General features: G+C 41.6%; 1 protein-coding gene across 1 annotated transcript; it reads right to left on the bottom strand.

The window, feature by feature from the left end:
• Nucleotides 1-240: 240 nt before the first annotated feature.
• Mettl3 (methyltransferase 3, N6-adenosine-methyltransferase complex catalytic subunit) lies at nt 241-11,178 on the bottom strand. Its single transcript, XM_052191540.1, has 11 exons — nt 10,935-11,178; nt 5,252-5,469; nt 4,769-5,173; nt 3,742-3,917; nt 2,998-3,214; nt 2,603-2,790; nt 2,233-2,271; nt 1,968-2,076; nt 1,821-1,886; nt 1,378-1,490; nt 241-477 (listed from the first exon to the last, which is right to left on the bottom strand). The coding sequence occupies exons 1-11, from the start codon at nt 11,032-11,034 to the stop codon at nt 366-368; spliced, it is 1,743 nt and encodes a 580-aa protein (XP_052047500.1). The 5' UTR covers nt 11,035-11,178; the 3' UTR covers nt 241-365.
• Between the last annotated feature and the right edge of the window lie 1,839 nt (nt 11,179-13,017).

Raw genomic sequence — 13,017 nt, 5'->3', positions numbered from 1 at the left:
GGCTGTCCTGGAGCTCACTCTGTAGACCAGGCTGGCCTCGAACTCAGAAATCCGCCTGCCTCTGCCTCCCAGAGTGCTGGGATTACAGGCGTGCGCCACCACCGCCCAGCTCCTGTGTAGTCTTTTATAACAACATGCTAAGTAGCTAGCATTCCTCTTTTACTTATAATGAATCACACTAAGAAAAGAGTTGCACAAGGGACACACACTAAGTAGAAAGCCATAATTTGACTTCAGAAATTCCAATTTTAATACAAACTTTTATTTATATACAGGGGTAAGAGACACTATTGCATAAACACTCCTCTTAAGATGTGGCCTGTAGGGCCATGGCTCTGAATGCTTAGCTTTATAAGGAAGTGATTCTATAAATTCTTAGGTTTAGAGATGATACCATCCGGATACCTTTGCTTAAACCGGGCAACCACATCTGGGTCTAGTAGGTGTATCCCATCCAGTTGGTTTCCAAGAGTAATCCTAAAACAAGGGGGAAAGAAGTGGCAAAAATCCTATAAGGGCTTACTGTTAAAATAGTCTACTTTCTGGTGATACCTCCTGTTACCAAATGGCCATGCCAGGTTTTGTTTCTTTAAGTCTCAGGGTCTCGCTATGTATTCCAGGCTGTCCTGGAACTCTCCATGCAGACCAGGCTAACCTTCAACTCCAAGATCTACTTGCCTCTGCCTCCCAAGTGCTGGGGCTAAAGGTATGCTCCATTATGCCCAGCCCACATCAATTTTTAAAAAGATCATAGCAAATAATATGGCAGTGTCAATACTTAGGATCTGGTACAGATACAAAAACTGCCTGGACTTTAATTTTTTGATGGTGGTGGTTCTAGGGGTTGAACCTAGGTGTCTTACATATATACTCTTAATACTGAGCTACCAGCCCCTTCCCCTTTTGAGACATCTAAATAGACTCATTATGTAACATAGGCAGACCGTAAGCTTGCAATCCTGCTTTAGTCACATGCCCCAAGATCCAGCTGGATCTGTATATCTAAGGATTAGTAATTGATGGTAGCCAGGCCTATTTCATTCACTCACTGCTAGTGAATAATCCTTGGACAATTAAAATGACAGCCATTGGAGTCAAACATTAAAACTGACAGATTAAATAAATACTTAGTAGCCACTAGGGGGCAGATTTAATATATCCCATAGAATAGCTGAAGATCCTTGGACAGTCAGAGCTTTAAAAACAGCCCTGTGGGTTCTAATGAATATTGTAAATTCCAGTAAAATGATTTAAACATAAGGTTAGACTACCAGAAATTATACAACTCAGTGACTTCTATCTTTGGCTGTAAAGGGTTTTTTGTGAGGTGGGATGCAGGAGGTAGGGAGGCACTAGCCTATTCTCTAGTAATATTACCAGTTGGGCTGTACATTATGTGGTCGTCCAAATAACTCAATCTTGCGGGTGCCAGGGGACAGTCTCTCGATCATGCCATATATTTCATCTGGTTTATGACTGGTGGAACGAACCTAGAAAAGAAAAACTCAAGCTACTTTAAGATTGCTCAATAGATAAACGGCTCAACAGTTATGAGCATTGGTTGCGCTTCCAGAGGGCCTGGGTTCAAGTCCCAGCACCTACATGGCAGCTCATGACACCCTCATAAAGACATACATGCAGGCAAAATACTGATACACATGAAATAAAAATAAATTTATAAAAAGTTACTCAAGTTTGCAATTCTAGCCTGGTCTGTGGTGTTCAAATGAGGGAAAAGATAAAACAAAAAAACCAGAGACTATCTGACAGGAGTAGTTGTATTGACAATCTGAAAGCTTTGGATGCACAGGGACACATACCTCAGCTACAATCACATCACAATCCAGACCCTGGTTGAAGCCTTGGGGATTTCCTTTGACACCAACCTGCTCATCACAGAGAACACTGTTACTTTATGAACCACAGCTTTCCATCTTTAAGCAGTTCCTACTACTACTGTTACTCACCAAGCAGTGTTCCTTCCCATGGTTTAACCAGTGACCTGTCCGACCTGTCCTAATGATACGTTGTAGCTGGTTAGTCTTCACCCAGATGATTTCATCCACCCGTTCATAACTGTGGAGCAGAAGAGCAAACTTGAGCTTTTGCCAGCTGAGGCACAGTGCTAGACATAAAGGCAAAGACTGGCAGGAACACTGGGAGAAGGGACCTTGCATCTCTTACAGTTCAAGTTACATTTCCCTCAAAAAAGCCAATACAATTTCTACTTACCCCCAGAGGTTCAGACATTCTCTGCCTAATTCCATGGCCCTAAAAAAATGGAAGGGTTAAACAATTTATCTGCCCATATTCTCATGTCTTTCCCTTCAAAATAAAAAATGCATGTATTATAAATATCAGAAGCCTTTACATATGAAACACCATTGGGGCAACAGTAGACTGAAAAGATGAAGCAGCAGCATCTAATCTGAAAGACCTTATTTTTCTAAATTCAAGAATCCCAAGTATTATTAGTGCTGTAAACATCAAACCCCATGGAAGGGGTAGGCAGCCTAAGTAACACATTTAATTGAATGCCTGGGAAACCCAGGATTTTACCCAGTTTTCACTCTGCTGTATTTACATATCTGGATTGCATTACCTGCCTGTGACCCAGAGGAAAAGAAAGCCATCATCCTGTAGTACAGGTATATTGAGCCTGCGCATCTCGTCATCTGTTAGCGTCCCGTACGGAAGCTCCATGTGAATATCCCAAGGTGGGTCAGCCATCACAACTGCAAATTTGCCCAAGATACTGACGTCCAGGTAGCGGATATCACAGCAGATCCACTGCATAAGGTAGTATTTGGTCATCTTTCCTTCCACAGAGTCACAGTCCCAAACACTCTAACTCAAGAATCCCTATCCCACTGTGTTCCCATCAGGAAACCAGATTGCTAAATTATTCCCTATTTTTCTACATGTATGGATGCCCATACTCAGTTTAAGTATATAGCTTAAAATAGGTTTTCCCAGACTGTCTGGACATGTAGGTACCTGAGGTGGGAAGAGTCGATCCGCACTGGAGTCACCCCCAACACTCTGTGTAAGAGCAAGCTCCTGGCTTGGCATATGCTCCTTGCTGCCAGGACTCTCAGAATCCATACAAGCATCAATCTCATAGTGAACATATTTGCAGGTGTCCATGTGGAAACATGTGTTAAGGAAAGAGCAATCACCTAAAGACTCATCAGTGTGCTTATTGATAATTCGTCTGGGAAAATTAAAAAGGGGAATCAGAATCAAGCAGGTACTTCATACAATTCAAATGCAAAATTTGTTGTTCTCCCCCAATTCTCTGTATTGTTAAACTAAAGAACTTCAGTTCTCTGAATAAAGACTTGATCTGGGGGCTGTGGCTTAGGCCTATAATCCCAAAACTAATAACTAGAGCCTGAAAATCAGAAAAGTCATCCTCAGCATGCCCAGCCTGAGCTATGAAACCCTGTCTCAAAAAAAACAAAAACAAAAACAAAACAGCATACAGACTTATAGTCAGGAAGAGCCTTGGCTCATTACTTCAGAGTACATCACTGGCCCTAAGCTTAGGTTCCTGATTTCTCCTAGGACTACCTTCCTTCCAGACTTGAATTTTCATTGTTACTCAGAGACCCAGATGCTTGACTAGGAAATCTTCTGTATTCCTTCTCATACAGTAGCCATTCCCAAGGCAGGAAGAATATGCTGCAAAGGAATGATTGCTTCTGAAACACCCTCCCACCTCATTCCCTCCCCAGAGACCTGAAGTGCAGCTTGCGACAAGGCCGGTCAGCATCGCTGGCTTTCATGCACTCTTCCTTGGTCCCATAGTCACAAAATTCTTGCACCTGGGCCCGACCTCGAGAGCGAAACTTTTCAACAATGGACTGTTCCTTGGCTGTTGTGGTATTTAATAGCTCTAGGATCTCCTGACTGACCTGTGACAGAAGTAGCCTTGGTCTTACGGGTTTGTAGATAAATTAGCCCTTAAACTGCCTTCATAAATTTAAGCATATTAATGTCTGATGAGGAATATGTGAGTGAACAATGGAGAGTTGTAATAGGGTCAGTCCTTCTCACAAGTATTTGGAATTCAAATGCAAAGAGCCTAGTTTCTACAACTAAGTATTAATTGTAACTTCCCCTCAAAAACACTAATTCGTATTGATTGGGTAACTAAGAAAGGCACAGTGCTAGTATTCTATTGTTTAGCTCAGTCTATTCAATAATTCTATAAAGGAGAACTCTGGTTATTGTCATCAAAGACCAAACTAACTTTAAAATAAACTAGAAATTGGGAACAAATGAGAAGTCAATGTAGTTCAAATCAGAACCCTTGTATTGATAATTTCATCAATATCCATAACTTGGTCCAAATGTGAGTATTTGAATTTCTGTTTTCTCTGAATCCTCTTTTGAAGATTCTTCCAGATTCTGTAAATAAGGACTTCCTTAAAATGGCATTATTGATATTTTAAGACTAGACAATTTTTTTTGGGGGGGGGGAGAGGAGTGGGAAGGGTCCTACTATACATTGTAGCATGCTTAGTAAAAGTTTTAGCCCCTACTTTCTAGATCCTCTCTCTATTCAGTGCCAACAGCACTCTACCATACTATGGTAACATTGGACCCAGAAACCACCAAACATGGGGTAGAGTGATGGTAGAGGAAAATCATCCCCATTGAAAACCACTGCTCTATGTCTCAATTCTAAGAAATACTCCTTGTGCAAACAGTAACAACTCAGAACTGTAACTGAGGAATGTGAACATTTTCATATGATTCCTACCTTCTTGCTCTGCTGTTCTTTAGTCGACTGTTGGTTCAAAAGACTTTCTATCTCCAGATCAACATCTGAGGCAGCATGCTTCCTTGATTTTTTAGCTGGCTCCTTAGCTGGTTCTGATGTTGAAGAGGCCAGACCAGATGCTAAAGAGCTGGCAAAGGTAGCCACTGTAGTCAAGTCCTGTTCTGCACGCCGTTTTTGCCCTGTGATGGTCCCTGCCACCTCTCCAAGGCCTTTCTTTTCTGCCACAGCCCCCATCATGGCAGACAGCTTGGAGTGGTCAGCATAAGTCACAAGAGTAGGATGTGCATCATCTTGTAGGAGACCTCGCTTTACCTCAATCAACTCCTGGGCTGCAAATTTCTGTAGAAGGCTTTCTACCCCATCTTGAGTGGCGGGTGCATCTGGCTAAAGAAAGGAGAAGATCATAAGATACCATGAACAAAAGCAAATGTGTGATAAATTCCAGTTTTATCAGGTTATTACCGTAGAGATGGCAAGACGGATGGACACAGCATCAGTGGGCAAGGTTAAGGCCAGATCTGAGAGGTGGTGTAGCAACTTCTTCTCTAACTCAGGGTCTGTAGCTAGTTCAGGGACTACAGACGTTGTGCTGGGCTTAGGGCCACTAGACGTAGGGGCAGTAGGCACTGGGCTATCACTACGGAAGGTTGGGGACAGTGCTGCTTCTGGATTCCTTAAATCTAAAAGTAAGAAAATAAGGAGAAAAGGGTCAGTACTATCAGTGCTTACATTCCTTGGGGTTCAATTCTCCAGCATTCCCAGCGCACACATCTTTCACTTCATGCAGGTCCTCTGACCAGCATTAGCACTAGATCACCTTTACTCATACATCAGCATTTGCTGTTGTGCCAAAATAATCCTGGATTTTACTGAGAACTACTCACCGTTTCTGTTTGGAGAGCTATCTTTGCCTGATTCTCTGCCCTCACTGCTCCAAAGGAAGGAACGGAGCATGGTACTTTAGGTACAGGTAGGTCTCTACCACCCTTTCCTTCTCTCAAATGATACAACAAATCCATATTTTAACTTAAAAATTTAAAAAATGAATATTTTCAATAATCAAAACTTGGATCTGATTATGTTTTCCAGGGATGGATTTTGAATTTTTAATGAAACATGGCTATTGGGCAGGGAGAATGTTTCATACTTATAAGTTTTTATATCAGGCCTTGGAGTATTTGGCTAAAGGCCTGATTAACAAATAACGGTTCCATATTTCCACTATATGCTCTTCCTCTACCAAGTGTACACATGAAAAGGTCATGGAAGCACATTAAAGTTTTGGATGGTTTAGAATAACTGGCCTTAGCTAAAAGTATACAAGAAATGTAAATAATAATTACTACATAGCATACTTACAACAGTGTAAGAGAAATACTTGCATTTAGCAGGACTGTGCTGGTGGTTACTAGACTCTTAGAATTCAGAGATCCTACAAATCAACTACATGTGAACTAAAACAGAGTCATAATACTAGGAGAAAATCTGAGCTTTCTTATTGAAGTTATAAATTTGTTTGAAGTACCAAAAATTACTTTCAATAAGCAAATATGCACGATGATAAAAACCACTGTAACAAGGAAACACAAGCTATTTCCAAATAGGAATTCAGATTCTATCAACAGACTTAAGTGTTAAAGCATTTTCTTACCCGGGCGGTGGTGGCACACGCCTTTAATCCCAGAACTTGGGAGGCAGAGGCAGGCGGATTTCTGAGTTCGAGGCCAGCCTGGTCTACAAAGTGAGTTCCAAGACAGCCAGGGCTACACAGAGAAACCCTGTCTTGAAAAAAAATACCAAAAAAAAAAAAGGATTTTCTTGACTCAAAGCGGGTAATATCTAAGTTGTGAAAGCCAGGCCTAAGTCTAGACAACTTAGCAAACCTTCCTCAAAATATAAATTTAAAAAGGCAGCTGGGCACATAGCACGTTGCCTTTGATCTCTGTCAAGCAGAGGCAGGCAGATAGCCCTGAGTTTGAGGCCAGCTTGGTATACATAGTAAGTTGCAGGCCAACCAGAGTTACATGGTGAGACATTGTCTATAAACAATAACTAAAGAGCAAAAACCAATTAGATATATAAATAAAAATAAGGGCTAGCATATAGCTCAGTAGTAGGCTGCTTGCTCACCTGTAAAAACTCTAGATACAATCAATCAATAAAAACCAATTAGATATATAAATACAAAAAAATACGCCTGTAATCCCAGCACTTGGGAGGCAGAGGCAGGCGGATTTCTGAGTTCGAGGCCAGCCTGGTCTACAGAGTGAGTTCCAGGACAGCCAGAGCTACACAGAGAAACCCTGTCTCAAAACACCAAAAAATTAATTAATTAATTAATTAAGGGCTAGCATATACCTAAATGGTAGACTGCTTGCTCGGTATGAAAAAACCCTAGATACAATACCAGTAAATCCCCTCCCCTTAAAAAAAGAGGGGGAGGGCTTGATAGGGATTATAAAAGTACTGGGAAGTTTTGGTTTGTTTGTTTGTTGTAGCTCTAGCTGTCTTGGAACTCACCATGTAGTCCAGAGATCTGCCTGGCTCTGTGTCCCAAGTACTGGAATTGAAGGTATACACCACCACAACTACCCAAATATTGGTAAGTTTTAAGTCAAAGTATATCACTACTATGTCATGGAGATGTCTGATTTTTCATAGGGTCTTACTATTTAGTCCAGACTGACCTGGAACCTACTATGTAGCCCAGGATATCCTCAGAATTTGCTGCCTTAGCCTTCCAAGTTCTGAGATTACAGGTATAAACTCATACCTGGCCTTGTTTGTCTGGAACAGGATCTACTTAGCCCACGATAACCTAAAGATTTCTATCCTCCTGCTGGACTTATAGGCATGTAATGTCATGCCTAGCTTGTTAGGTAGATTTTGAAATGTTTTTAAGTCAAGTCATATATTTACCATTTCGCCATTTATACTCAATTATGTGCCCAAGGCTAAAGAGATGGCTCAATGGTTAAAGTGCTTGTTCTTACAGAGGACCTGGGGTTTGGTTCCCAGAACATATATGGTGGCACACAGCTATTTATAAATCCAGTTCCATGGGATCCAAAGACCTTTTCTGGCTTTGAAGGGTACTGGGCACACATGTGGTGCACATAATTACATGAAGGCAAAACGCTTATATCCATAAAAAACAAACAAAAATGTGTGCCAAGTACTGTGTAATACAATCCTGCTCCTACAAATGTTTATTTTGTTAATCAAGACTCCAGGACTCTCCAGGTAATTCTTTTTTATTGTTTTGGTTTTCAAGACAAGGTTTCTCTATGTATCCCCAGCCATCCTGAAACTCGCTCTGTAGACCAAGCTGGCCTTGAACTCTGCCTCCTAAGTGCAAACTATGATTTAAATGTGCCACCACCACCTGGCATGGCAATTCTTATTATGCATTGATTTTGTAGGGTTTTTTTTTTTTTTTTGTCTAGGCCAATTTAATGAGCATACTTTGGGAAGGCTGTCCATGACCAAAACAAATGTAAGTAAATAAATATTAAATCCTTGAGCATTTCCCATGATTTTAAACTTCTAATTAAAGCTTCAGAAACATCCTTTTTAATGTAATCTAGCCAAAATCCTGTTCAGAAACATATACTACTTTCTTTCTTTCTTTCTTTCTTTCTTTTTTTTTTTTTTTTTTTTTGAGACAGGGTTTCTGTGTAGCCCTGGCTGTCCTGGAACTCACTCTATAGACCAGGCTGGCCTCAAACTAAGAAATCTGCCTGCCTATGCCTCCTGAGTGCTGGGATTAAAGTGGTGGCATGAGCCACCACTGCCTGGCCATATACCACTTTTCAAGTTACAAATATAGTTAAAACTGGCATTTTATATAAATATGCAATGATATTTAATACTACATATGTTTAAACAAACTTTTTGCTATTAGGTTTATTTCAAACAAAACAGAGAATCTACCAACTCAAAACAAGCAATCTAACAGTTGTGCCTATATTTGTTGTGACTAAATGTTATTGCTCTAATTCCTGGTGCTTAAGACAGGGTCTTACTTTGTAGCTCTGGCTATCCTGGAACTCACTATGTACACCATATGCACTATCTCCCTATAGCCCCTAAACGACTGTTTTCAAAAAGGCAGTAAGATACTTATGACTAGTAACTAGAAGTCGGGCGGTGGTGGCGCACACCTGTAATCCCAGCACTCTGGGAGGCAAAGGCAGGCGGATTTCTGAGTTCGAGGCCAGCCTGGTCTACAGAGTGAGTTCTAGGACAGCCAGGGCTATACAGAGAAACCCTGTCTCGAAAAAAAACAAAATCCAAAAAAACAAAAACAACAACAACAAAAACTAGTAACTGGAGACATTGGCAAATAGACTAAAAGACAATTTAGTCATTTTGTCTATAATAGATATGTAATTATGTTTTCTACCTGAAACTGATAAACAAAAAGAAACAGGAGCTGGAGAAACAGCTAAGAGTACTGACTGAGCTTGTTGAAGACTTGGGATTCATTCTTTCTTTTTTTTTTTTTTTAAATATTTATTTATTATATGTGAGTACACTGTAGCTGTCTTCAGACACCCCAGAAGAGGGGGTCAGATCTCATTATTACAGATGGTTGTGAACCACCATGTGGTTGCTGAGATTTGAACTCAGGACCTTGGGAAGAGCAGTCAGTGCCCTTAACTGCTGAGCCATCTCTCCAGCCCTTGGGATTAATTTCTATAGATTCCTAGTACCCACATGGTGGCTAACAACCTTCTAAAACTCCAGTCAAAAGGGGTTGTGAGGTGCAAGGAATCTTTTTCTGGCCCCCATGGGCACCAGGTGTATGGCACACAGACATCACAGGCATACATGCAGACAAAATATCCATAATCCATACACATAAACAGGGGTTATGTATAAAAAAAGTAAACTTACCAGGCAAAGATATTAATTAGTATGGTAAAAAAAAACCTCCAAATCTTCGTTTCTAATTATTCCCCTTTTCCTAATTTTTGCACTTTTTGTTTCATAATGCCCTATTATCTTTTAAAAATTATGTAATCTGATAAATCTTGTATTGGCTAATGCAATTTAAAAATCAAGGCCAAATTTAACAGGTAATTCCAGTAGGATGACCCCACTGAGCATACCCCATTTCTGTTTCTTAGTCATTGTACTGACCGTGGACCCATTCATTTAGCATTTTACATATATATACTGTAGCTGACTTTTTTCTTTTCTTTGTTTTGTTTTGAGGCAGAGTCTCTCTATGTAGTTCTGGATGTCCTGGAACTCACAAGTCACTATGTATACCAGGCTGGCCTCAGACTCACAGATACCCTCTTGTTTATGCCTCCAAAGTGCTGGGATTAAAGGCATGAGCCATCATGCTGGGTTTTCTCCCGGCTTTTTCTTCTAATTTTCTTTAATTCTTTAATAACGCTGAGGGTAATACTGATAATGTGATTGACACATTAGCCACACATGCGGTATGGATTCGGTATTCTCGCAGAGCTCTGCACTGATTTACTTTAAATAATCGAGCTTGTGCTGGAGAAGGATATTAGGTTAGTACTCAACAATCTTTTGTAGTGCCTTCAAGTTTTCTAACTTTGTCATACAAGGAAGGGGGGTAAATGGTTAAAGACCAAAACCAAGTGTTTTCAGTTCTAGCTACATTTGTAAACACTTGCACTACTCATCCAGCACCACCTAGTGAGGACCTTGGTGTAGCTGCTAAACTGAGCACTGGGGATATACAGAAGCAATCCTTGCTCCCCTCCCACATGGGAAAGAAAAGACAGTGACAAAGCAAACGTTACAACTAAGGTGAAACAGGCACAGAAGCAACAAAAAGGGCTTTGCTGGCTCTCGGAGTAGGGTACTGAGAGGTTGCTTCACAGACGCAACGTTCTCTTAGGACTGGAATGGGACACAGGGAGAGGAGTGGGGCTCCCACTTGGTGTGTTGTTGAGCTTGAAAAACAGACGCCGGGGACGAGGCACTGCGAGCTTTCCCGCAGGTGGGCGTGCGTCTCAGCTACTCAGGGGAAAGATGGGCTAACCGGCGGGCGAGGAGTCCAATAAAGGTTGCTCTGCAAAGGGCGCATAGCCCGGGGCTGTCTTTCTCTCCTGGAGTCGCTCGCCCCGCCCAGGCCCGCCCCGACCACCCCGCACCTCACCCAAGTGCCCAGAGTCCTGCTTCCGTCGCCGCTGCAGCCTCTCACGAAGCGAGTCTAGCTGTTTCTTATGGGCCTGGATAGAGCTCCACGTGTCCGACATCCTAGCTCCCAGCGCGGACTCGACTCGAATCAGGCGCGGCGGGCTAGCACCTCCCTAGCCTAGAACGAAGATACATCTAATTCTCACGCGGACGCCCGAAGGCCAGCCGGATAAAGAGCCAAGATGAAAAGCCACTTCCGGTTGGCGAACCAGCCGGACGTAATCCTTACGGCAGTTCTCTCTCATACTTCCGGGAGCGCTGAGGCTGTGTTTGCCATGTTGGTGGCTGGCAGACCGGCCATGTTGATTCTTTAAATCGTTAGCGACCACACATTAAAATAGCAGGACTAGAACAAGTGTGAGTGTTTGACGGATGGGTGTATACGTGGAGAGCTAGATGGACAGGATGGAGTGAACAGACTGGTAGTCTGGTTGATTGTATACTCTGGTCCTTGCACATGCAATCAAGCACTGTATCATAGATCTCTGCCCTTCAGGCCCCGGATTTTCTAAATTATTATTAGTAGTAGTAGTAGTAGTAATAGTAGTAGTAGTATCATCATAATCATCATCATCATTATTATTATTATTATCATTATTACTATTATTATTATAAATACAAAGTGTGTGAAAGGAGAATGGAGTTTAACTATGTGGCTCTGCCCAGTCTCCAACTCACAATCCTCCTGCCTCAATATCCTGAGTTCTGGGAATTCAGGCATATTCTAAGACAAACATCTTAGAGAACCATTTTTTTCAGCGTGAGGGAGCACTCTTTAAAAATGTCCAGGAGGAGTTGGAGAGATGGCGCAGCAGTTAAGAGCCCTTACTGCTCTTCCAGAGTCCTGGGTTCAAATCCCAGCAACCATACTATGACTCATATCCATCTGTAAATATATCCGGTGCCCTCTTCTGGTGCCTCTGAAGACAGCTACAGTATACTTACATATAAATCTTTTTTAAAAATCACCTTTTTGTATTCATGATGCTGGGAACTGAATTATTGGGTCTCTCTACTACTAAGCTATATCCCCAGCTCGAAGATCACTGATCTTTTAAGGTCCTTAACATGTGGACCCTATGAGATGAATAGAAATTATAATTAAATATCTTTATATAAAGTATTTATATTGTGTGTGGTACTAGAGCTCAGGCATTGTAGCACTGAATGCCCTGGCCTTGTGCATGCTGGGTAAGTGCTCGACCACTGAGCTATCCAACCCAAATATGTGTGTGTGTTTGTTGTTTTATGTAGCCCAGACTGGCCTCAGACTTCGGAGAAATCCACCTACCACCCAAGTGCTAAGATTAAAAGTGTGTGCCACCTCACCTGGCAATAATTTGAACTTTTGAGCTTTAGTTGTCCTATAAATTTTGGTAATAGTACCAGTTTGGGTTAAGTTGGCAGTATGCAAGTGTATAAAAATTAATAAGCATATTCTAGAAACTATTGTTTTCCACTTATACAGAGGCAACAGACTGTATTAAACATGTAAGGCCTATGTACAGTAGTTTGAGTACATAAACTAATAAAATATTCCCTAAATAATGAAAAGTTAAAGGGCTAAAGAGATGGCTCAGCAATTAAAAGTCCTGAGTTCAATTCCCAACAACCACATGGTGGCTCACAACCAGCTGTAATGGGATCTGATGCCTTCTGGTGTGTCTGAGGACAGCTGCAGTGAGTACTCTAAGTAAATAAACAAGTGGGTGTGATGGGGGATAGCTAAGTGGCAGATATATGCATAGTGTATGCACAATGCCAGAGATCCCCAGGCCAGCAAAGCGAAATCAGAGTGTGCGCCCGATTACGAGCAGAAGACATTGCACTCATCGCTTCAGCTTTTGCCTCCTATGCTGTGGGGCTTGGGTCCACAGTTGGACCAATGTCCCCATTCTTTATGTTCTTATGTGAAGGTACATACTTTCTATTCTTACCTATAAGTTATTTCTCCCTTGGTGAAATGAGACAAATTCAAACCAGATTAGCTCATATTAAAGGCAGATTTATTGGGAATCTACTCGAGTGAGTTCACTGCCCGC

This window comes from Apodemus sylvaticus, chromosome 8 (genome assembly GCF_947179515.1).
Source record: "Apodemus sylvaticus chromosome 8, mApoSyl1.1, whole genome shotgun sequence".
In the NCBI taxonomy this organism is placed as follows: Eukaryota; Metazoa; Chordata; class Mammalia; order Rodentia; family Muridae; genus Apodemus; species Apodemus sylvaticus.
The sequence above is the reverse complement of the archived record's forward strand: the minus strand, read 5'-3'. Positions and strand labels throughout refer to the sequence as shown.

Coding starts and splice junctions, on each gene's coding strand:
- Mettl3 (XM_052191540.1), bottom strand. CDS start 11,034: ATGTCGGACACGTGGAGCTCTATCCAGGCCCATAAGAAACAGCTAGAC. Junction 3,215..3,741: donor TGTCGCAAGCTGCACTTCAG/GTCTCTGGGGAG, acceptor TAATTTTCCCAG/ACGAATTATCAATAAGCACA. Junction 478..1,377: donor CATAATGTACAGCCCAACTG/GTAATATTACTA, acceptor CCCTTGTTTTAG/GATTACTCTTGGAAACCAAC.